At 42.8% G+C, this 25,333-nt stretch overlaps 1 protein-coding gene across 1 annotated transcript; it reads right to left on the bottom strand.

Annotated features, from left to right (window-relative positions):
• Nucleotides 1-653: 653 nt before the first annotated feature.
• CTNNB1 (catenin beta 1) lies at nucleotides 654-24,614 on the bottom strand. The gene is made up of 16 exons (XM_075493358.1): nucleotides 24,362-24,614; nucleotides 9,148-9,208; nucleotides 8,425-8,652; nucleotides 8,034-8,287; nucleotides 7,706-7,944; nucleotides 7,420-7,621; nucleotides 6,939-7,083; nucleotides 6,377-6,480; nucleotides 5,950-6,288; nucleotides 5,540-5,698; nucleotides 4,487-4,606; nucleotides 4,184-4,334; nucleotides 3,971-4,092; nucleotides 2,702-2,762; nucleotides 1,716-1,936; nucleotides 654-1,428 (listed from the first exon to the last, which is right to left on the bottom strand). Exons 2-15 carry the CDS (start codon nucleotides 9,158-9,160, stop codon nucleotides 1,728-1,730), a joined length of 2,346 nt encoding a protein of 781 aa, XP_075349473.1. The 5' UTR covers nucleotides 9,161-9,208; nucleotides 24,362-24,614; the 3' UTR covers nucleotides 654-1,428; nucleotides 1,716-1,727.
• Nucleotides 24,615-25,333: the final 719 nt, after the last annotated feature.

Below are 25,333 nucleotides of genomic sequence, written 5' to 3'. Positions count from 1 at the left end.
AGCCTCTCATCTTCTGCTGGCAAACTGCTGCACTGAAGTAGAACTGCTGGGGAGTGTTTGCTCTCAGCAGAGGCTGGTCGACAGCTTGCACAGTGCAGATATGCACAGTTTGAGAACCACTTTCCCTGCTTCCAACTACACAGGTGCTGCCTCAGGAAAAGGCAATTACACATAGGTTGTATCTCGCACAGTAACTGAAGACTGAGGACACCTGAAAACAGGTTTAAGCTACTGGACCAGCTGACAGTTTGTAAGCAAAGGATCTTCATCTGACCCTACTGACAGCACTCAAGTAAGTAATACACTGTTCTCACTTCTTGAAGCCCAGAAGTTAAGTATGGCTGGCAGGCCAGGCGCAAAGCATAGCTGCCTCGCATCAGGCTAGACCCAGCCCCGTGCTGAGGAACCTGCCAAAGCAAAACAGCAGCAGGTCAAGGGGCAGACTACTGCCTCAGAGGACTGCAGTAGAAAACCTGTGCCATTAGGACTTGAGGCTCTAAAGGGTAAAGTGTTCCTTAGCGGGAAGAAAGAGGGGAATGCTTCTTGGCTTCCTCCTCTGCAGCACTGAAGTTCTTGTGCAATTCCAGGACAATTTTCAGAAAACTTGTAAACACACAAATATACTTCATGATCTGAAATAATTTGACACAGAGTGAATTAAAAGTTTACTTTAATTTTGAACCATTTTATAACTGCATTTTTCTCATGAAGCATCTGTATCACAGCAGGCTACAATAACTTTGGGATAAAAGGCAACTGGTAAACTGTCCAATACAAGGTTCTAAATAAACAGTTCTTACTGGCCCCTACCCAGACATATCCCAGATAAAGTTTTTGATCAGAAACATGAAATAGATCCACCTGCTTATTTTAAGCATATTAAAAAGGAAACTAATTGGACCATTTCTATTTGTCTAGTTTTTTTATACAAAAAGGCTACACAATGTTACACTTTATTCAGAATACAGTTAGAGCGATTATGAATTAGTGTTCTACACCTTTACTCAATCCTTAAAAATTAGAAACTGCTGTAGCATATTCACTATAACTTAATACTACAAGAGACTTTAAAAAAAACTAACAACAATTACTGCGAAAAGAAAGGCTACTTCCAAAGCAAGCAAGGTCAGTACCATTACAGAGATTTAAAAAAAATAATAAATTTTTAACAAGCAAGGCTAGGGTTTGATAAATTCCATCTTGCAATTCATTCTTGTGCATTCTTCGTTTCTTGAATCACTCCCAAAATCCATTTGTATTATTACTCCTCGACCAAAAAGGACCAGAACAAAAAGTTTACTTCAATTGTTCCCATAGGAAACTCAGCTTGGTTAGTGTGTCAGGCACTTTCTGAGATACTAGCCCACCCCTCGAGCCCTCTCAGCAACTCTACAGGCCAATCAATGCAAGTTCATTCAGATGATACAGCTGCAAAGAGAAAACAACAGGTGTCAGTGATCCTGAGCAAAGGGCTCTTCTCACGTATTAAGACTGCGTGAAGCCAGTGCACAAGACATTACAGTTAATTACTTCCACACTTCCCGGCAGAAGTCAGTTTGGAGTGTACTGATCATGTGTTTCCAGAGCATTTATTCACTATGCTGGCACACTGGGACCCAATTGAGCCAATCCCTCCCTGCCAACCAAGTCCTCAGTCCAGTCATCTGTTTTTCTCTTTTTGTTTTGTTTTTAAATTCAAGGTTGGAGCTTCTTACCTAAAGGATGATTTACAGGTCAGTATCGAACCAGGCCAACTGATTACTGTCACCTGGAGGCAGCCCATCCATAAGGTCCTGGGCATGGCCAAGATCTGGCAGACCATCAACTGGGTAGTCAGCACCAGGGTGGTGGCCACCCATTTCATGTTCCATCATAGGGTCCATACCCAAGGCATCCTGACCGTATCCGCCAGAGTGGAAAGAACGGTAGCTAGGATCTAAGAAAGTTAAAGGTGGCAGAGGGAAAAAAAGCATAATGTTAACAGATGTTAGATGCATCAGAAGCTGCAAGTATCAGTGTGTGAGAAGATCTTTGTAGCCATCTAATTTTTTTTCTAGTTCAGCCAAGTTCAAAACAATCTGTTGCCTGCCCTTAATGGCTATTCCATTGTTCGAAACAGCCTTCCAGCCTACGATTCTGCAGACAAAGCACACTGCAGTCAGAAGCATGAGCAGATTCCAGCCAAGCCATTAGTCTGCACAATCAACAGTACTAAAATTCAACAATACTGCAGCAAAACCAGGCTCCAAGACTGTAGACTTGCTTCTGAAAGACTAGTCAAAAATAGCTTAGAATCCTTAGGGATAGGCTTGCATTCAAGTTCTATAGACACTAACAGACTAACACATTCAATACCAGCTTTTGTTTTAAAGAAAAACTGCACGATTGGAATTGTCAAGTCCATTTGTAAAGAATTTAAAAGATTTCTGGAAACAACAGCTCAGCGGGAGATTCTCCCACAAGACTCAGACAAGAGACACCAGTTCTGCACGTTCATACAGCTCCCATTTCAGTGCTGCCAGTGGTGTTGCAGAAACTGGTTATTTGAACTGGCAGTTCCCCATCTGCCTGTCAGTTTGCAATACCTTGCTGAAGAGTAACTCACTCTTCACTCATTTGCAGTTCTCCTTTAACACCTTTAAAATCTATGACTTGACTTCATCCAACTTAAGTTTAGTCAAGGGGAACGGAGGAGACATACCATCTGGGCGGTATCCAAGAGGTTCTCCCTGGGCACCAATATCAAGTCCGAGATCTGCTGTCTAGATGTACACAAAAAGTTACAAAACAGTTTTAATGTCAGGTCTTTGGGTCAGCACTAGCAATTCTGAGTTTAAAAAGTTTTGAAGCTTGCCCCAGATCCCTTTTTAGCAACTCTTCTGCAGTGACCACTGCAGCATGAACTTCTGCAAACATGAAATGCCTTTTTATCCAAGCATCTGCATCCAATATACAACTGCCAGATTTAGGTATAGGAATCCATAGATCACTGGAAGGAGGGTTCTGTTTGGGAATGAAAAAGATGGGGCGGGTCAAGGAACACTCCTCAGGTACACCTGCCCAACTCCTGCAAGTCAGCTGATCAGATTCCTGAGCCAGCAATAGCATGTTTAAGAGTTCTGAAGGGATCTCCCCCAGTTTGTCCAATTACAGAAGTAATTGCCTGTCCATAGTATAACTGCATAACTCAAATCTCAAAGAGATATTCTATTTTAGCTTTCTTTTTTACATTACTGTGGTAGACATAGATTTTAGGACAACAGGAAAGTAAGCACTGAAATAGTATAAAACAAGGACTACTGTCCTGTATTTAGTAAATACATACAAGGTAAGACAAGCTAGGCTCCTGCATCTTAAGAATCTGGGGGAAGACAGAGACGTAGTGAAACCTCCCCTCTACCCCATGCACACAGTTTGTTTTCAGTCTCAATTTACCATGTAGCCCTTTAAGCAGGAAAAAAGGCAATGTGTGATAATCAGCCTGCAAACATATTCAAGTCTGAAAGCTCAATTCTAAGAGAGAACACAAGTTGCATCCCCACCCCAAGATTACTAGTCCTACATCATTTGCATGATGGAAGCCTCACAGGATATGTTTCCTGTTTATGCTTCCCTCATATCACTCATGACTCAATTTTTGCATTCAGAGTTCATTAGGTTCTGACAAGCAGCACAGAAATGTACAAAGTTCTTCTATACAGCTTTGCACACTAATGAAACATAATGAGAATTATAAACTTTAGCAGCAGTAGAGAACGGAGTCTTCCTATCTGCAAGGGAAGAAGCAGCTCTAAGGCTGCTTGCCACAGGTTCACTGAACCTGCATATGTAGAGAGAGTAAAGGAGGTACAGCCATGTGTAAAAAGCTGGACCTGTATCACTGGTGGCATCTACACTTCACTACTGGAAGGAGCGAGGACTTGGAAGCAAGGTGTCCTCAAGAAACCATTAAAACGAAGACGCAACTCACCTCGTTCCAAGCCATTGGCTCAGTCCGGAACAGAGAGCTTGTCAACTCAACCGAAAGTCGCTTCTTATAGTCTTGTGGTTTGTCCTCAGACATTCTGAACAGCACTGCAGCTGCATATGTTGCTATTGAAAGGAAGAGTGATTTTAGTAGAGGTCAAGTCTTCTAGCAACTTTTCTAACACAAGTATGAAACCTATCTTTTAACTTCACTCACCAACACCCTCATTCCTAGAATGAAGCAGTTCTGTTAAAGGGGCAGTTGCACCTTCAGCTTCAATTGCTTCAGCTGCTTCCTTGTCTTGAGCCAGTTCACAAAGTACACCTGCAGCTACTCTCTGGATGTTCTCAATGGGAGAGTACAACAACTGCAACCAAAACACAAGGGTTTCTTTAGCTCTTCTACTTGAAACGAGCTCTTCAGCACAATCTGACTTAGCAGTTCTACCAAGGAAGCATAAGAGCCATTTTACTAGTTTTCATAATATGTACTATAGCATTTTCTTGAGCTCTTGCTTACCTGCACAAATAGCGGAATGGTATTTAGACCCCTGATTACGATTCGATTGTGAACATCACGTGCAAGAATATGCAGGGCTCCAGTGCAGCCCTCGACAATTTCTTCCATACGCACACCCTCCTAGTTAGGGAAAGAAAAGTTGAGATATTGTGTGCTATCTTCTAAAATGACTGTCAAAAAGCTGATCACCCTGCCAACAAATCAACCAAACTTGTCCCCTGCGCACACCCCCTTCCCCCAACAGGACTCATATCCACTGTCTACTGCTGGCCTTCAAACTTAACATCCCTGCTAGGACTCGGCCCAGTTTATCCAACTAAATTGACTAACTGAAGCATCTCAGTGGAACTCCTCCCAGTGTTCTCATTTTTATTTCAGTTCATTATAAACTTCATGCCTGACAACACTGGCTTTTTTTCCCCAAACTGCATTAGCTTGGCAGTTCACTAAGTTTGAAACAGTGGTTATCAGTAACGAAGAGGCTCCCTCCTGCCTCTGCAAGTATTTAACTACGCTCCTGTACTAGTAGGTACTGCTTCTATTTGCCCATGCTAAGGCAACTTCCCCTTTGTTAATGTGTTTAATGGGGCAAAAAAATCAAGACTGATCTTGCCACGCTGCCCTGGTACTGAAGAGGTAACAGGTATGGAGGCTGTACAACTTCTCAGTACTTTTACAGCTCTAAGCACCCTTGAAAATACGCAATAAACTGTGATAGCATTCTTAAACCCATAGTTCCAACAAGGATTAGTTTCCTTGTAGAAAACTACTTCCCTTGCCAGAGTAGGCAAAACCAGTATCTCTGTGATCTATAGCATTCAGAATTAAATGCTCAAGAGGTTCTTCATAAAATAAGAACCAAGGTTTTGATGTTCTTGTTTATCTAAGAAAAACTTCAGGTCTGCCAAGACAGAATTATCAGCACACCAAGAGAATAACATGAATTAGAGCAAATGATAAGACAACAGCTATTTAGACCAAACAACACATGGCTGAGGCACACTGACAAACGAAGAGTTTTACACGTAACTTCAGTTAGCGGTGACCACTTACCACAAACTGCTGTTGTGTTCCGCCCATAGAAGTACGTCGCTGGGTATCTTGATGTGCTCTAACCAGCAACTGAACTAGCCTTGGAATAGCACCTTGTTCACGCAGCGGGGCGTGGTTTGCAGGACAGAGAGCAAGATTGCGGATCAAACCAACGGTAGCCTGCAGTTAAGAAAGGGGGTGGGGAATAAAAGAGCATGATGGGTGTTCTTGCTGTTACTGATTTCTTTTTTTAATCAGTTGTTCCCAAATGCTTAAGTCTCTAATAGACAACTCTTAAGTTGCTCAATTGAAGCAACTTTCCCATCAGACAAATTACATTCCCCAACACCTTGGAAACAAAGTATTTTTCATAGTTAAGGTTACCTTAAAAAAGCACCAGTTTTCAGGCTGAAAGCTTAATTATTCTTTACCTTGATCAAAGGCCAGTGTGATGGCGGGTGCAACAGTTTAACCACCACTGGGAGTCCATAATGGAGACGTACTGCATTTTGAGCCATCTCAGCTTCTTGATGTCTGCTGGTGAGGTGACGGAGCGCACAAATAGCAGGTTCTGTGATGTCTTCCCTGTCTCCAGCCCGAAGAACTGTGCGCACAAGAGCCTCAATGCCACCAACCTGGCACACCATCATCTTGTTCTTGTAATTGTTGCAGGTAAGGTTAGACAGGATGCCAGCAGCACAAGTCACAACATTAATGTCATCTGATCCTAAAAGCTGAACAAGAGTTCCTAGAAGGCCTTCCATTCCCTCCTGCAAAAAAAGAGGGAAGAAAAATTTAGTCTCTCTCCAATTCCACTATGTTGGCTTTTGATCCTGATCTCTTAGAAAAGCCATTTACCTGCTTTGTTGCAGCATCCGACAGATTTCTCAGAGTCCAGAGACAGTTCTGGACAAGACGCTGGCTTGGATCTGTGAGATGGAGTCCCAAAGCTTGCATCCCACCTAGAAGATGGTGCAGATTTGACACCATTACTCAGATGCTCATCTTGTGAACAGTCAGGTCCTTTTCTTCTTTAAAGCCTGAGTGCATATCTCACAAACTTCTGAATCTTTCTTGGCATTATTATCATAGCATGGCTCGGCCCTAACCCTTCATCACATAGAAGAAAACCCAGAGATTCTTTTTGTGACACTGGACTTCTTAAACGTATGCATATTCTAAGGGGACCATTCTGACAATGCTCAGCCACTAAAGCCATCCAGCTAACAACATAGTAGCCTTATTTAAAACAGACTGCCTTTTATACTTCTGTATACTAAAGGCTTCCAAAACTAGTTATGGACTGAAGGACCAATCCAAGTTCAATTTTTGATGCTGGCAGCTTCTGTTCTTGCGTGAAATGTACTGATCCTGCAGTACCGTATAGCTTTTTAAGTTATCATGGGTACAAGGTACTTACCAGCTTCAACAATAGCAGGTTTGTTGCTGGAGCAGACTGACAACACCTTCAGCACCCTACTTGTGGTCCACAATAGTTTCTCGTAAGTATAGGTCCTCATTATATTTACTAGAGCCTGGGGTCCACCACTTGCCAGAATAATCAGCTGAAAGACAGCAAAAATAACATTTATCTGTCACTTCCTGTGCATGTCAGTAGGTAGTAATTGTTGCTGGCTTACACCCATCATAGGTTACAGATCTCTAAAAAACTGTTCACATCTGCTGGTCAGGTCTGTAAGTTTTGCAGTCTCGCTCTAAGCACTACTGCATTTCCGCAAAATAATTCCTCTGTCCCTCACCTCTTGCAAAGTCAGGACCAAATGGCAAAAAAAGCCCAACATGGCTGAAGATTCAGAATAAGGAGGCCAGTACACAGGAACTGTTAGGCGATTCATAGCAAGCTTGCTCCTTTTAAGTGCTTCAATAGCAGAGGTGCTTACCTTACTTTCTTGATTGCCATATGCTAAAATCTGAAGGCAGTCCGTTGTGATGGCCAGGAATTTGACGTTTGTCTTGTTGAGCAAGGCAACCATTTTCTGCAGCCCCCCAGCTAGACGGACAGCCATTTTAGCTCCTTCCTGATGTAACAGGAGATTGTGAAGAGTTGTAATGGCATAGAACAGCACAGAGTCCACTGGAGACCTACAGAAAGAAAAAACCTCCGGAGTACCTGCACCTACCAGTACCAACTAAAAAACACAAGTACCATCTTAGTAGTCCACATACCCAAGCATTTTAACCAAAGCAGGGATGCCTCCTGATTTGAAGATTGCCAACAAGCCTTCACGGTGATGTGAGAGATTGTGTAGTGTACCTGCAGTACAACGGGCTGTTTCCACATCGTTTGTATTTTGCATGGTACGTACAATAGCAGATACCATTTGAGGAGATCTCATAATAGCATGGCGAGATGCTTCCTTTTTGGATAACTGATGAACCATAACTGCAGCCTTGTTCACCACCACCTACAGAAATATTTGAAGAAAGCTTTTAGTTTTAAGGTCATTGAAGAAGCCCCACAAGCAAGCGACACTAAGGCAAAGAAAATGCTTACCTGGTCCTCATCATTCAACAGTTTGGTCAGTTCTGGGATTGCACGAGTTGCAAGTTCGGCATCGTCTTGGTAGTTTATCAAATTCACAACAGCATGTTTTAACATCTGGGACGGCTCAGCCAGGCGCTGCACATTAGTTGGATGAGCAGCATCAAATTGCGTGGATGGGATTTGCATTCCTTCATCCAGTGTTTCAGGGAACATAGCTGCACGTACTCTCTGAGCTCTAGTCATTGCATACTGGCCATCAATATCTGAAAAACAAGGTAAGTCATTACCTCAAACTAGGAATAAAAAGCTCATCTCCTAGATTAGTAATAATTCAGTATTTAGGTGTCTGTATTGTTAAGCTGCATGCCTAAGCAAATCAGTGTAATAGAAAAGGCCTTACCAGCAACTTGCTCCTGGGTGAAGGACTGAGAGAATCCCTGCTCCCACTCGTACAGGACTTGTGTCGTGTCCACATCTTCCTCTTCAGGATTTCCCTTGCCACTCAAGGAGGGAGCAGTTGTGGTGGCACCGGAATGGATACCAGAGTCCAGATATGATTGTTGCTGCCAATGACTGACTGCTGCTTTTCTGTCTGGCTCCATTGCCATATCCAACTCCATCAAGTCAGCTGTAAGAAATCATTGAACAATTAAGTTTAGTTCAATTACTCCAGCATGTATTAATCCAAGAGATGACACAGATTTTAAATGAAAATAAACTGCTATAAACAACTACCTCAACCCAGCAGAGGTAGCACTGCAAGTGAGACAGCAATTTTAAACTGAGGCTTTACGTAGAACCAGTGCAGACATCTTATAAACCCGACTAACAGGCAGAGCAATCACTGCTATTGTGACTGTCTTAGTCTACTGCTGTAAGGTTCCCTTTTCCACATACTATGATTAGGTACTTGACTGTACTTAAGGGACCCAAAATGCTTACGATGACAAACTTGTTTGCAGGTTTGAGTTCCAGTGGTAAGGTATTAATTACTGTAGTAAAGCAGACATTATTCAATCCAAGTTACTTTAAAAAGTTAAAAAAGGTGAGTAAGGACCCAATTTAACTGCTCTTTATTAGAACTGCTAGATTCTAATAATAGAAATTGTGAGGCATTATATACCTTGGGTTGCCATGTTCCTTGTTGTGCTCCCAGAAGTCTTTCCTGCTACCTTTCAGAGACCCTAAAAAAGAGCAACGTTAGAACTTATTAAACACTAATCAGAGCTAGTAAGACAGGATTTCATATTAGAACACTAGAATTGCAAACTAAGACTTCACACATCTTGCCACTTCATTACTACAGTGAGTGTATTCAAATGCTAATTAGCAAACCCCCATGGACAGATACGCAAAAGAATAAGATGTATCACCCAGACTTTTTCTGGCAGACTGTATGTAAGATATCTTCTCCTCTTAAAGCTGCAAGAGAAAAAGAATTGAAGACTGACCAGGATAGAGCCATTTTTTACTTCTCTATCCTTGCATAAGATGAAGTCCAGACATTCAATTCCACAGCTTGGACATGCCGCAAAGACAAGGGCTAAATGTCAGACTTCCTCATTTCTCTTGAGGACAGCTACTCTTAAGATACTAGCAAAACCATTTGATACAGGGCTACAACATGGATTTTTGCAAGGAAAGCTGAAATGACCATTTAAGGCAAGCTGCTATTATTTTAGTGGTACAAAGCCTACCTAAAGAGTCATAATTGAACCGCCTCCTTTACTCGTTTCCTGTACCACAAGAAAGGTGTCTTGCTACACAAAATGCTCTTCCTTAAAGTTAAACTGAAAATTCAACCAGCCTTATAAACAAATGCTCTCCTTTAGTTGCACACATTAAGTCACCAAACACACTTTTTTTTTTTTGCAGGAAGCCAAGATAATTGGGGGCAGAAGGCTGAAATACGATCAAATGCCCTATCAAAATCTTCAGTATGCACCTCCATTTGCTATCACCAAGTAGTACAGAAGTAGTCGTACCATAAATCTGTAGCCGCCTCTTCACTAACCCAGAAAGAGAAATTCAAGGCTACAGCTTCACAACGGGTTGCTCAAAGCTGTCATACTTTTATTTCATTTGCTCCCCTTCCCCCCACAGTCCAATGCTGTTTTCAGCACAGACACAGAGCTGGTGACAGCCTATTCTGGGAGCTAGCCAAGCAGAAACATTTGTAGTGGTAACTAGTGCAGTGAGCAAAACCATCTCTTCCAGCAATCAGCTTTCAATGTGCCTTTAGGTGTTAGAGCTATGCTGATCAAAACATTCCCAGACAATGAAGTAAAGGCAAGCCACTAATCTCTTTAAAGGACAGGTTTGCAGTACTGTGTCAGGAGAACAAAGTCCATTTGACGCTGTATTTGTGTAGAGACAGATTTCCCAGTTTAAGAGTTTCCTTCAGGAGTAGCTTTTAGAAAATCATAATTAAACATAAGACAGGCCTGCAGTTTAAGAGTCTCACTGAATAGGTTAGGCAACTCTGAGGCAAGCTTATCTTTCACTGCCTCTGAGCCAGCTGCAGGATACTCAAGCAGCTCCTGAGCAAACTCGTTACTTTGCTGTACAAATGGCCAGTGCTGTTACTCCTGACTCTGCACTCCCACAACTTTTGGCAGCAACCCCTTCCTGGCTCTTTTTAAAATGGACAGTAGATCTGCATCTGCAGCAGATAAGCAGCATTGAGCTGATTTAAAACATAACACAACATAAAGTACCCTGCTATGCCGATGGAAATGCTTAGGTGCCTAAGCTGGTCCTACTCCACAGCCTGGGAGAGACTGGCCAACTCAGAGTCTACTCCTCACAATCTGCATGGAGGATGCACTGACAATACAACCATTTTTTTCCAGTCCCTTGAACACTAGATTCTTCCAACATGCTTTTAGGAGTTTGGGAGTAGCAGTGGTAAGGGGAAGGAAAAACTAAGTCATGCTGTCAGTTCACCTTTAATACAAAAAAAATTCTCCTGAGTAGCTAAGTTGGAAGTAGTGTCTATACAAAAGTTTGATAGCTCCCTGCAGGTCTTATGCATTACTTTGTCAGCCCCACTAACACCTTCCAAACAGAAAGAAGTGGAATAGCACTAAAAGCAAAATTTGTATCTTTGCTCCCCCTAGTCCTCACTGTAAGTCAGATGTGACATTTCCCATAGAAAACTGGGCAAGATCTAGCTGCTATATGCAATTCGCAATATGCTTAGCACAAAATAAGATCTATTTTTATTGTAACTTTTCTTGTCCTCTCCTATCAGGAGACTGGTAATAAAAATTATCAAACTAGTTTTGAAGTTAACATACTGGTAGATGAACCAGTCAAGAGCAGTGACTACACTGAGATATTTACTACCACCTCAGACTCAAATATGCAATGAGGGGCTTAGGAACAATGTATATTATTTCCTTCCACTGTTGAATTCTGCACAAATGAAGGCAGCTGGCTGACAGCAACTGCACTCTGAAAAGGTTGTTTCAGTTTCAACAGCCTGAAGAGATCAGAAGAGTAGCTGTATCATTTGGTACAATCCAACAGACCAGACTAGCCCCTGCACTGCAACACTATTTCAACATAAAGCTGAAGAACATACACGAGTTAGCAATGAAGAATACTGAATTAAATGTTTGGAACTGCATTATCAGTCAGATATTCAGTCTTTGAAATGCTGGCCTTAGATCAGCCTGCTAGCAGCACCTGAAAGTTTCTAACATCCTAATTTGCATTTCATAAACCTGTAACCCCCCCAGCAATTCCAGGTAGCATTTTTTATTTAGATGGGAAATTGGTTTTAATCCCAAGAGTTAACTGCAGACTGAAGGTAGCCAGGGAAAAGAGGTACGTTCAGTTTGGTTTTAGGGTTTCCCTAACTGAACGTTCTCCCATGCCATCCCATTCTCTTCTCATTTTACAAGAGGGTAAACTGAGTCCAGACAAGCTGCTGACTTGTCTTCCTGTGCTTGTCCTTGTCATGACAAGGTTAACTGCTATGCTTCAAAAGGAGCAACAACCTCAAACTAGGTACAAGTTTTTGTGTTGTTACCTTTCCTGACAGAAACTGGATCAATACATGCAGGGTGGGAGAGTGGAAACAAAAAACCCCACCCTGCGAGGATAATTAAGCTTGTAGTCTTCAACCATGAACCATATACCAGCTCCTTTAAATCGAGCTCTTATTCAAATTTTTTGGAGGACATATGACTAGCGACACTACATTGTCCAGGTCAGTAATACAGATCTTGATTATCAGGAATAGGCAGAAGGACTCAGTATACTTTACAAACTTTAGCATAACAGCAAGCTTCTGTAAGCCTCACTATTTTTAAAGGAATTCAAGTCTAAATTTTGATAAATGTCATGTTATACAGAAGTTCATACAGATGTACTACCAGGAGCTATGGGACTGTTAAATTCTTAAAAACCTCCTCCTCCTCCCCCATGACACTATCCACTTGGGTAGCAAGCATGATCATCTTCGGGTTTAAATGGAGGTTGCTTTTTTAAATATGTATTAAGTCCCTCATATGAAGAGCAAGGCAAGACACTGCACTAGGCTGTACTGTGTACCATCAGTTCCAACCTTACATTTGAATTCTAAATAACTGAGAAAGACAGTTTTGCAAGCTTAGCAGGCTTATGAGCTACTAATTTCAAGTTACTACAGAAGACAACTCAAATGTCTTGGTTTCCAAAGGAATGAAAGAGAAGGAGTATTTTGATGATGAATAAAACTTAGGTATTAAATTCTGATCTTGGAGAACAGTTAAGCACATGCCAAGGAAGTCAACAAGTCTACAGCATTTCTCAAATTTGAACAGTAATTCTGAACAGCTTCAGTAAAACCTAGGTAATTTTCTTTCTAAAGCTGTTAAACTCCATTAAGACACAGAGCACAGTGAATTGTTTACTTCTATTCTGTCTTACAGAGGACAAGAACTACGAGAATAGCCTATCTAGGGGGGTGAATATCAGCCTGACATTTACCTGCCTGGTATTATCAAGACTACAGTACATTTGCACCTCTGCTGCAGTTTATCTAAGATAAACCCATTTTCATTGTCAGCTAAGCCATTTTGTTAGCCTATGAAACAGCTCATATTTGCAGCTTGTATCAAATAAAAATGTATCCATCTTCTTCCAAGGTTACTACCTTAATCTTAATAGAATCTCCTCATTAAGATTGACTCAGATTACACCTGACTGATCTGATAAGCAGTTCCCCCCTCTTTGTAAAGCAAGTCCAACTTAAAATTTGCAGTCTTCCAGAAATCTTTTGCTTGAGAGCAGCATGTTACTAAACCCTGTATGAGAAATGAAGACTGACATATCCAATCACCATGATCTATTTAAAGAGAACATGTCTACTGACCATGTTTTCATATGTGTGTCTCTGTCTCATCTAGGACAGGCCAAGCAAATACATCTTTAAATTAACCATTGGTGCCAACTGACACATTTTCTTACATAGAACACACAGATCTTAGTCTTCTTGTGACAGTTACAGCAGTTAAAAACATGGATTATCTACTCTGAAGTTATTGCAACCACTACCAAGGTGTTACTGGAAGCATTCTTTGGGTCTAATTTTATAACTGGTCTTGTTTCAGGCAGCTGCCTGCCAATGATGCTGCCCATGTATCTGCTTTACAAAAAGTCAGTAGCCAAAATAGAGGCAACATCAGCTCCACAACTAATAACACCAGATAACTACAGTGCTCATTCCTATGGTCCAAAAACAGAAATATAAGAACTTACTGTAGCAGAAGCTTCCTAATTAATCTTAGTTTTCAAGTGGAGATGTGAGAAATACATTCAATTAAGGATTTTTAAATAAAAAAATCCTTTGATCTTATCCTGGAAGTTGTTATTCTGTTTTCTAGAAAAGGAAGCAAGGGGTGGGGGGAACTGTCTAAGTGAGACAATGCTGATAGTGGAAACATCAAAGAAGCTTTCATGGTATATAAGCTTTCATGCATGAGTGGCTGACCTGTCTCCTTAAGCAGTTTTTGGTCTAACCTACCCAACAGCTATAAGCACTCTTGCAACAGGCAAGCCTACCTTCTACTGCTTTTAGTCTTAAGAAGACGTGATCCAACTGAGATAGTCACTTTAATATTCATTAGGAATAGCACTAAACTGATTAACAGGAAGCCTAAAAGAAGTAGAGTTATTTTTCTTCCTTCAAAGAGGGAAGCCTATAATCAGTTTATACCTGCCTACTTTTTTTTTTAAAGGAAAAGCAAGAAATCTTAGTCTAACTGAAGAAAACACAACAGCTACAATTTGAGAGGGAGGGAAGGAAGGAGAAGTTACAGGTGACCTATAAGAACCATTTATAGATTGCCTATCCACAGATGAAAACAAGGATAGTACTTGTAGAAAGTAATGTTCCAGGGTATTTGCATTCAGTTTCCAAGTTAGACAGTTCTAGTTTTGGATTAAGAAGGGAGATGATTAACATGGGAAGTTAAAAGGATTGTCATTTGCCTTGCAGGTCTCAATTTAGGAAACTTTCATTTTGTATCTTCAAAGGTTAAACAAGTTGAAGAATTTTTACCACCAGAGATCTGTTTTAAACTTCTAATTATTCCTTATCCAAATGGTGATAAAGTCCCCTTCTCCCATATCCTCCCAGATATTCCAAACACAACTTAACTTTGAAGATTTTTACCTGGCTTCTATTGAGCTCTGGGGAAAAGTACGCCCCCATTCTAGAGGCCCTTCATGTATCAGATGCTTCTGTAATATTAGTAAGAAGTCCTGAAAGTACAGTTTCAGTGTTGTGTGTTTCAAGGGATTTTAGAAGCTTGCTGTAGGAATGACAGTTGCGGTTTACCATTTTTCCATGCAATGAACAGAAGATACTTTATTTCAAAGTAGGAACAGATAACATGCTTGAGTTTCACTCTGAAGATTTGCATTTTAAAAAATTTAATTCTTGTACAAAGGTACCACACAGGATTAAATACAACAGTTTTCCTTAAATACATTCCATATCCACAAAACAAGTACTGAACAGCATTCCCATATTCTGTCTCAAGTAGCAGCATTTGCAGTCACTTCGTCAACTCTGAAAGGAACAGCTGTATGCAGTGAGTGGAGATTATTTTGAAGTTAAAGTTATATACAAGCATTAGAGGGCCTTGATTATTGTCAAATTAGTCACTCACCAGTAGTGACTTCTGGATTAAGAAATTCAATTTTTCAAAACCCTCCTCACACCAGCAGTTTAAGGACCTGGATGTACAAAAACTACTGGGAAACTAATTTAAAACTGGCTCTCAACTAATGGTTTAGGGCTGTAAGTTATCACATTAAACAAAGCAATGGGCCACTTGGATATTTTTGGAGGCAGTAGAGTTAAGGTTTATCTTATTATCTACACCAGGAATCAGAATATAAAACTTCACATTTTTCATATTAATGTCAGGCTTCCTTCTGCTTTCAGCAAGCTGATATTTAATGCTGGGTAAAAATATCTTGTCATAGGCCATCTGAAGATATCCTAAGTAAATGGAAGTAACTTATACAGTTGTGCTGGATTTGGCTGGGATAAAGTTAATTTCCTTCACAGTAGCTAGCATGGGGCTATGTTTTGGATGTGTGCTGGAAACAGTGTTGACAACACAGGGATGTTTTTATTACTGCTGAGCAGTGCTTGCACAGTCAAGGCCTTTTCTGCTTCTCACACCACCCCACCAGCGAGTAGGCTGGGGGTGCACGACAAGTTGGGTGGGGACACAGCCAGGACAGCTGACCCCAACTGACCAAAGGGATATTCCACACCATAAGACATCATGCTCAGCATATAAAGCTGCGGAAGCAGGAGGAAGGGGGGGACATACAGAGTGATGGCGTTTGTCTTACCAAGTAGCCATTACGCATGATGGAGCCCTGCTTTCCTGGAGATGGCTGAACACCTGCCTGCCCATGGGAAGTAGTGAATGAATTCCTTGGCTTGCTTTGCTTGCGTGTGTGGCTTTTGCTTTACTTAAGCTGTCTTTATCTCAACCCAAGTTTTCTCACTTTTACCCTTCAATTCTCTCCCCCATCCCACTGGGGGAGAGTGAGCAAGCAGCTGTGTGGTGCTTAGTTGCCAGCTGGGGTTAAACCATGACAACAGTGTAACATCAAAGGGAAACAAGTCAAACCATACAGCCAAGAGAAAACACAGCATGCATTTTCCCCAACTCTAAAAGGAAAAAAACCCCACCACCATGGGTTTTCACAGCTCCCAAACTTTCAGGTTAGATGACAAACACTCATCTGTAGCCTTCACTACCACCTCAGAAGAAATGCCACAGCAAGAGATAGAGCAGCATTACTATATTTAAGTGTTGTGCCAAGATGTAGCAACCTCAACCATTTCAGTAGTTCTACTGAAAACTGAGAGCTACCAATAGTGACAGGAATGTTAACCTGCATGCCACAGCACACACCCACACTAAAATTCAGCTTACTGATCCTAGACTCCAAGAGAACAAACTCATTCATAAACTTTAACTCATGACAAAACTGCTCTGGTCATTTCCTCAAGCAACATTTGCTTAACATTGTTCCCTCCAACCACTAAGGACAAATACTTCACTCCAGTGAAGTACCCTATCCACTCAGTATCCCATGTAATCATCCAGCTCAAGTTTACCCAAGCTCAAATACTTCAGACAATGCATTCTACTGATGCCTGAAGAAAGGTAGAAGATGCCTTGCAAATAGCAATACATTCTATTTTAGATTTAGCTAATCAGATCACAATAAGTTTGACTCTGAACCCAGAATACACAACAGTCTTAAATTGTTCTTTAAAATCTCTTAAGACCTGAAAGTTTAAGATCTGTTTCTCCTATTAAACATCAGGAAATTAAGAAACCTGAATAGTATCTGCTAAACTGACCTTTCTTAAAGGTCAGCAGGTTGCAACTTCCAGGCTTTAAGTGTCCTTAATACATGCTGAAAGAGGCAACAAACTAGCTCAGATAACCCACAGAATTAAAGTGGAAGAGGGGTATTTGACAGCACACACACAGATCTGCCAATGCTCACTACAAGTTACCTCTGCTTGCAGCCACTGTTTTCTGCTGCTTCATTTCCACTTCATTATTTTTTTCCTTCAGGCATCCCAGTTTGCCATTAACACCAATTGTTCTGGCTTTTCAGCCTTTGTCTTCTGCCTTAGAAATTATCTAAAAATTCCTTTCCGTAACATAAAGGCAGAAGAGCCTCCCTACACTAGCTTTTGTAAGTTTTTTTTAATAAGAGTTCATTTGATGCCACATCACAAAATAAAGTGTTATGTCTGTCTTATTTTCAGTCATCTCAGCAATCTAAGAGCAATTAAGAGCACAGAGCAGAGTTTCTATTCACATGCTCATTACCTAAAGCAAACAGCATGCAAATATTTCTGCTCTTGCTAGACTTCTCTAAGAAAGTTGATTACAACTGCTTAATGGAACTGAAGTGCAGGCATCTGGTAGTCCTGACTAGACTTAAAACACTGGGTTAGCTGTATTAAAAGAGGATTTATTCCTCAAAAAATACCTAGTGAAGGAAAGACTCAGGTTACAAGGACAGAAAAGGAGGTTCATTTTTGAATCCATGCAGCCTTAGACACACATGGCAGAGGGCAGGGAAAGGGGCCGCAAGAACTTTACAACACAGCTGTAAGGCTCTGTTCTACCACACTTCACTTCCATTAGGACTGTAGCACTATGGAGTGTTCTGATACCACAGGACACTCACCTGTTTTACCCTCCCCTTCCTCCCAAAAGGGGCAGCAGGCTAGTAAAGAATCACGCTTCCTAGCCAGCTTGCCAATGATCAACTGTGACAACTCATTAAGTTTCAAGTGCAATTGTGACTATAATGTAAGTGCAATAAGATCCACATTTTGTTTTGCTCACCCTAAGTACAGATTGCCACCCAGAACATAGGTAGTTTTAATCCATCACTGAAGAGCAACTTCAGCCTCTGACCAAAAGTTCAGGTAACAAGATGTATCAGAAATGGACTTAGTGAGCTTTCACAGCCAGATGGAATATCTTTCAGCTGCAAGCATTGAGTGTCACTGAAACACAGCACTTTGAGCAACTAACATGGCATTTAGGCACTAACAGCTTGTGCAATTAGTCAGGGTCTTCACAGGTACTAAGGTTTAAGTACCCTTTTAAAAACAACCCATTAGAAGTTTCAATAAAGCAACAGTTAACATTGGTCTGAGAGCCACAGTCAGCCAACAAATACTTGAGATGTCATTTTATAGATAGTTGAGAACCTGGAGGAGAATTCAGAACAAGCACATCAGGTAAGTTACTAAAAAAAGTAACAAAGTTCACCTGGGCACTGATCTGCACAATCATACTAAGAGATGAACTTTCAAACTTTAGAGCCTGCCAGGAAGCACACCCCACCCCACCCCCCCACGAAACTGGCAATATCATGTAAGGGTTCTCTAATACCTTTAATACATAGTACCTTACTCTTTAGGACAGACATTTTAGGGAAATTTTGTGGGCAATTACATTTGATAGGACACCTAGAGAGGCCAAAAGGTACTTAGTAGCAGTTACCTACCACCATAATTTCTTACAACTATCAGTGGTGCCCTACAGAATTTTGTTTGATGCTGACCAGAGCCTAAGACTGCCAGAGTCACATGGCTGGGCATATGTAATGGCACAGGCAATGTAAAGACCACACATACCTTTTCACATAGGCCCGTACTCTTTGCTACTTAAATGCATACTTATACTGTATATCTGAAATCTCACAGCACTGGATGTTGTCACTTCAGAGAAGTTAGTATTTGGATCCAAAGCACAATTATTCTGCCCTTTACCTAGAGAAACATTCAGGAGTTGCAGGAGGTCTGTCAACACAATCCCTTTATATTCAAAATCATGGGCAAGTATACCAGCAGCTTCTAACAAGACCTGCAAACAAAAAAGTGATCTTCTCAAAGAGAGCTACACTTTCTGCACCGAGTATTTGTCCTCTATAAAAATCTGGTTGTTTCTGTGAGCTATAAGCAGCAGCAGTGCTCAAGCTGACAGAGAAATTATCAGGTCGTGTTTGAAAGTAATGGTTTAAGAGGGCTTTTCACTGGCAAGTATACTGCAACACTAGCAAAATCTATAACTTTATTAGTAGACAAGATTGGCTCCAAGTACCTATGTATCTTTCTTCACTGTCCAAGAGAGGAGCTGACAATAATCTTAACATTTGAGATGAGATGTGAGGAATGCTTCAACTACTAATCAGGTGTTACACATCCAGCTTTAGAACAAAAAGTAATATTCTCCACCTATCAATCCTTTGACAGCAGTTTGCAGCTCAGTATTAAAGGACTGGTATGCCAGTTTCAATTTTATGAACTTAATGCAAGTTCTTAACAAGATTAGCAACCCAATTACTCTGTGTTAATTGTTTTGACCAAGTAAGCACCACCAACTCATGCAAGTAACCTCAAAACAGTTACTAAGTTCAATTCTGTTCATCAATGGGTTTACTTTGAGATCTTTTGGTCACCAGCAAGCATTTCCCATTAGGGTTTCATGCAGCATTCATTATGTTTGAGTATCTTCACGGCTGGACAAAACATTAAGGGCAGTTTTATTATCACAGCTTAGAAAGTTACCTAACTGTGTCCCACAAATCAGAAGTGGTATCTACATTATGCATACTCCTGCCTTTCTCAGTTAGGGATGAGCTAGTGTTTCTGTCTGAGGTTTAGTTTGCCAGCAGTACTCACCTTCTCAACTTGCACTGATTTACAGCTTTTGGTCCATGTGCCCCTACTTTCACCGAGTAAGATGTCTGTAGTAGAGACGGCAATAGCCAGGATCAAACATCATTCTTTAGTCTTACCTAGCCACATACAAAAAAGCTGCCATCATGACCACTTAAGAGATAACCTATGAGAACTTAAACATTATACCACATTTCATTTAACTTTAATAAAGTTCAGCAACAAACCACTGCCAGCCCTCAAGCTTCCTGCCCACTTAGTTTTGAGTGTCAAAAAGATACTTAATGGTTCTACAGTCATTTATCACAACCACATACATCACAAAAGAAGGTTGACAGCCACGGTACTACAGGAGTACCCTTCCCTCCTGTCTGTGTAGAACTTAAAACATTCAGTTCCACTCAAATACAGCAACAATTTAGCAAGGAGCTCCCTTCCAAACCAGTAAGTATCTACCATAATCTAGTTTCTTCTTAAACTGCAACTATGTAGCCAGACCAAACATGGATGTTAAACATTAATCGCCATGGTTTAAGAAACCAGAGCGATTAGTCATAATTGCACTGACACTAATGAAATACTTACGAATCTGAAAGTGGCTGCCTTCACTTGTCTGTCAGAATAACTATGTATTTACAGTAAGACATACCAACACTCCAAAAAGTACTGTTTGAGCAACAAACATGCTAATGAAGTCTGACACTGCAAGATGTTTCTTCAACTCACGTTTAATTAAGGCAAACTGACAAGGCAACAGCATTTATCAGCACCTTCAGGATGTTAAGATTTCTGACCACTGGAGGGCACCTGAATCGTTGCCAGGGCAATACAGAACTACTTGCTACAGTTGCTGCAGAGTTGGCAAATTTCTCCAATTTATACAAGTCTATTTAGTACAATAAGTCAGCCTAGAAATGCCAGTTCCAGCAAATATAATTACAGTGCACACTGTGCATTTTCCAACTCCAGTAAGATCCAGCTAGCTCATACTACCTTTTTAAAAGCAGCAACCTAGAATACTAGATTAACTCTTTCAACCTTTAAGGGAATTAATTTATTCCTTAAACAAGGCTTCAGAGTTGATTTAGTATTAAGTAACAGAGCAAGGACTTTACTTCTGCAATACTAATCCAGCCAGTGTACATTGTTTCCTAAAGCAACTTGGAGCATTAACAAAAAGTTCTTCTGTAATGAAAGCTGTAAAGCAACGTCCGCACCAGTACTTCACAAGGCAACAAAAAGCACAGGACACATTTGCTTTCACATCAAGTCAGAGTTAACAGATTCATGAGGGCAGGCTGAGCTACGGGTACACATTTCACCAGCTCACCTTATCAATTTGGTGTTCCATACAGACAGAAATGCCAGAATAAGACTTCCATTAGTTCTCTCCCTTGCACTTGAAGTTACCTGTCAGTGCAAGAAACTTTTCTGGCTCCTTTCTTCTCACAAGAAGCAACGCAGGCCACACAACACTGGCATATTAAGACGTTACCCTCTTGGGCTAAAGCCTGATCACAGACTACAGCAAGTTTTAACTTGGAATCAAGTGCCAGAAATGGATAATAAAAGTGAACCACAGTCAGGCTACCTTATGGTTAGACTTGCCAACAATTCATTGGTGCATAACATCAAAGCACCCCCAAAGCAAGTCTTCCAATGCATAACTAGAAAGTCAGCAATAGTGCCCTGCCCATCTGACCAGGATAATCATTTTATCTAAAGAGACAAGAAAAGTCATATTCAATACTTACTGCCAGGGAGTTTGCAGAATTTTGCAAAGTTAGCGCAGTGCCATTTCTAAGTTACCGCACAGTGACCCAGCAAGGCAGGGGGCTCAGAGCTTGCAAATGCATGCTGTGAGGACTCAAGAGCAAGTCCCAACTGCCTGCGCAGTTTCCCAAAGTTTTATCGGGCTTCGTGAAGTATGATGTTCAAGATAAGTAAGGTCAGTCCTGATTTTCCTGCCACGGTATGCAGTCTACCAGAGTCACAGAACAAGTTTTGCTGCAAGCAACTGCATGATCACCACAACCCCTGTGTTACCAGCTTTAACTATGAATTAACATGAGTGATTTTGATTACTGCTGTATTTGCACACTAGCCTGCCTACTAGACAACATTTTGCAGAAACATCCTTATCTAGGAGATTGCACAGACTTCAGTTTATAAGACTGAAGCTTACAATAGCCATGTTTCCTGCCCCATTCTTGCTACTTCCCTTTCTACCCCTCAAAATACTGCAAAATTAGTCTAGAAGGCCACTAGTACTAACTTGTTATGTTTATATCTGAATTAACTTTCTGAAGTATTGTGTTCTTTAGAGTTAAAATTGAGTTTTTGGTGATGTTAAGTCATGAGAGACCAACATCCGTTTCACAAAGAAACTGTATGTCTGAAGGGCAACCAGGTTTCATGGCCAAGATTTGATAAGCCAGTTACTGACACACCACGTAGTCATAGCAAAATGCTAGTGTTCATAGACTATATATCAAGCAACGAGCCCAGCCTATTTATTGCTTAGGCAAGAAAAAGGAAGCTTGGTTTACTAAGGATGTAACACAACATTTGAAGAACTGACTTTTTCAATCAAGCTTTACTTTGTATTAAAAATCCTTGCTTTTAGAAGCTATTGTGCATTGCATTGTCCTTTCCATCAACATGTTTTTTACTTATTTCTCCCCAGACTCTTTGAAAGTATCAGCCATACAGACCAGCATGAACATTCCCACACTATCAGTTTATTCATAAACAGAAAATATCTGAACTAAAAGACAAGCAAATATGACATTTCTTTAGAACAATCCCAGAACAGCAAGACACTTGATATGATTTCATACCCAATGCTGAATTTGGAGAGCCTGAAAGCCTTGTCTGAACACCTAAGTAGCCTTATTTTCAACAGTGCCAGCCATTAGGCAATCAACACAGTAGCCACATACCTGCAGCTGTCAGCACCTTTTTATTAAAAGTGCAAGATTAACATTAGGTTCCTGGACTGTCAGTTACTGAAATTCACATTATAACTTGGCCCAATAAACACCAGTAAGTTTTGCCCTTGGTGCTGTTTTAAAGCCTTGCAGTAGTACCTTTTTGTCATTCAGAAGCAAAATAATAATTGGTAAGTTGCTCTCTGGTGTGTCTGAACTTAATATCAAGAAAACCCCGATACTCTTTCAGGTAGTTTTTTCTCGTCTTCACCTTTACTATAGTCTTAACACATAAAGATCCTGTTTTACTAAAACCCCTCCTTGATTTCCGTCCATCGACCTCAGCATACCAGCCCAGCCTCTTTCCATTCACCACTTGCATACTTTGGGGGATGGGAGGACCACAGATGTCTGGAATATACAGAGTGTCAGAACAATGGCTGCTCCATGAGAAAGAGATCAAGAAGAAGTAGCTGATTACTAAGATCAACACTACTATTCCTAAAGTCACAAGTTGCCCATAGTACCTTCACAGCCTGCTCTTTCTTCCCAGAAGGGATAATCTTCAGTAGAGGTTTTTGGGAAGAGATTCAAAATGAAGCAGCACAATGTCCTAAGTCAAGTTTTAGGTAGGGAAGAGTTTAAGGTTTTGTTAGATTTAAGAAACCTCGCTGTCCCAGGAGCAACTGATCACACACAAAAGAGAGCTGAACTAAGCTTTTCGGGGAAAAAACACACACATCTGGAGCTCCCTGTTCCACGGGAAATCAGAAACAAGTGCCCTATATCCTACTAGGAGTAACCGCAAGTTGCTTCACACATCTCAGAAGTGCGTTAGTTTGGGAGGCTGGAGTCGCCATCGTCCCCCCCAGTCGGCCACGGAAAGCAGCAGGCGCTTCCCCTTGCAGCATACGAGCCCCCACACTGCCCAAGTCATTCGCTACGAGACTCTGGTAACGTGGGTGTTAAAAACTTGATTTGATTGCTCCCAGCTCCGGGGAGCTTCATTTCGGTGACACCCAGAAGAAGCACAACCTCTCCAGCAAATATGCATGCAACTAAGACCAAAAACCCACAAGGCAACAGATTAGTTATCTCCCGCTGACTGCGGTGACCGTGATTAATTATATTCGGTACAAATAAACCCGTCCCCTGCTTTCTTCCCCCTCCTATCACCAACGGTGGTCTACAGCCCACCGGCGAGTCAGTACCTCCCCCCCTTTAAAGAAAAGAAAAATAACGCGGGGGGGCCCACGAAACTACTCCGGCCTCCGGCTGCAAACGCAGCCGGGAGCAGAGTCCCACGGAGACCCGGGCGGCAGAGACTCGCCTTCTCCCGCAGACCCGAGCAGCCACCCCCTCGCCCCAGGACGAGCTTCCCAAGAGACACCTCGGGAGCCGCAGCTGCCGCCTCCTGCAACCACGCAGCTGTCCGGACCTCCCAAAACACGACCCCCCTCCTCTCCCACCCCCACTCCCACCCAGGCAGCGCCCCCCGCCCCGCTCCAGCCCCGTCCTTCCCGCTTCGCCGCCGGGCACACCCTGGACCCCCCAACGGCCACGGGACGCAGCACCCGCTCCCGCCCGCCCCGGGGCACCGGCGGCCGCTGAGGGAGGGAGGCCCGGCCCGGGCTCGCCCCAAGTTCCTGCCGGAGAAAAGTGGCACTAACGTTGCAGGGAGGCGAGAGCGCAGGGTCCCCCCGGGCTCCGGCTGCTGGTGCTGCTGCCGCCCGGGCGATCCCGGTCCGGTCCGTCTTTCCTTCCTTGCCCCCTCCTCCTCGCTCGGCTCTTTGCTGACGGCGGTGCCCCCGCCGCTGTCCTCCCGGGTGGCGACCGTACGGGGCGGCGGTGTTAGTCCCCTGCCCCGAGCGCCGCTGCTGCTCCCACCGCCGAACCGAGCGAGAGGCTTAAAATGGCGTCGCTCACAAGGAGGTTCTTATAGTGAGCGCCGGGCTCGGCTGTATCCTGCCGCCGCGGCCGGGCCCAGCGCGCAGCATTCCACAGGCACCCAGCGCACAGGGCAGGGGGAGGAGAAATAGTGCCCGGCTCCCAGGGCGGAGGGAGACAGAGAGCAGCAGCGGAGGGAAGCGGCAGCGAGCGGGGCCGTGGCGGCGCGGCGGGGGGAGGCGGGGCGGGCAGGGCCGGGCCGGGCTGAGGCGGCGGTGGAGGGGAGCGGCACGGCGGCGTGAGGGGCGGGCGGAGGACAGCGGAGACACCTTATTCCGGAGGTGGGGAAGAAGGACCCGAGGTCCCGGCTGGGAGCGAAGTTGCTGCCTGAGGGTGGAGTAGAGGCGGCGGGGGAGGGGGTGAAGCTGAGGGGATGAGCTCGGGGTCCCACTTGGGGGGGGGGGGGGGGGGCGAAAGGCGAGCGCGCCCTACCCCCCTTTAATTTGGCGTTTCGTTGCCTGGGGATTTTATTGGGGGGGGTGGTTTTTTTTTTTTTAAACGCACGCCACCAACTGTAGCGAAACTCCGTCCTCCCAAACGCTTCTTGCCGAGTCGGGAGGCTCCCCGGCCGTAGACTCGAGGAAAACCGGCCCCGGCGCTGGGCTGGGGCAGCCCGCCGAGCTGCGCTGCCGCCCCGGCCCGGCCCGCCTGGCCGGCGGGGAGCCCGGGCAGGCGGCGGTGGGGCCCGCTCACGT

This window comes from Mycteria americana, chromosome 2, assembly GCF_035582795.1.
Source record: "Mycteria americana isolate JAX WOST 10 ecotype Jacksonville Zoo and Gardens chromosome 2, USCA_MyAme_1.0, whole genome shotgun sequence".
NCBI classification, from domain to species: Eukaryota; Metazoa; Chordata; class Aves; order Ciconiiformes; family Ciconiidae; genus Mycteria; species Mycteria americana.
This window is presented reverse-complemented; position numbering and strand designations above follow the sequence as displayed.

What these genes read in the sequence shown, in the direction of transcription:
- CTNNB1 (XM_075493358.1), bottom strand. An exon ending in ACCTGCTATTGTTGAAGCTG is followed by an intron (nt 6,481 to 6,938) that starts GTAAGTACCTTG and finishes ACCATCTTCTAG; the next exon opens with GTGGGATGCAAGCTTTGGGA. An exon ending in AGCCAATGGCTTGGAACGAG is followed by an intron (nt 2,763 to 3,970) that starts GTGAGTTGCGTC and finishes GTGTACATCTAG; the next exon opens with ACAGCAGATCTCGGACTTGA.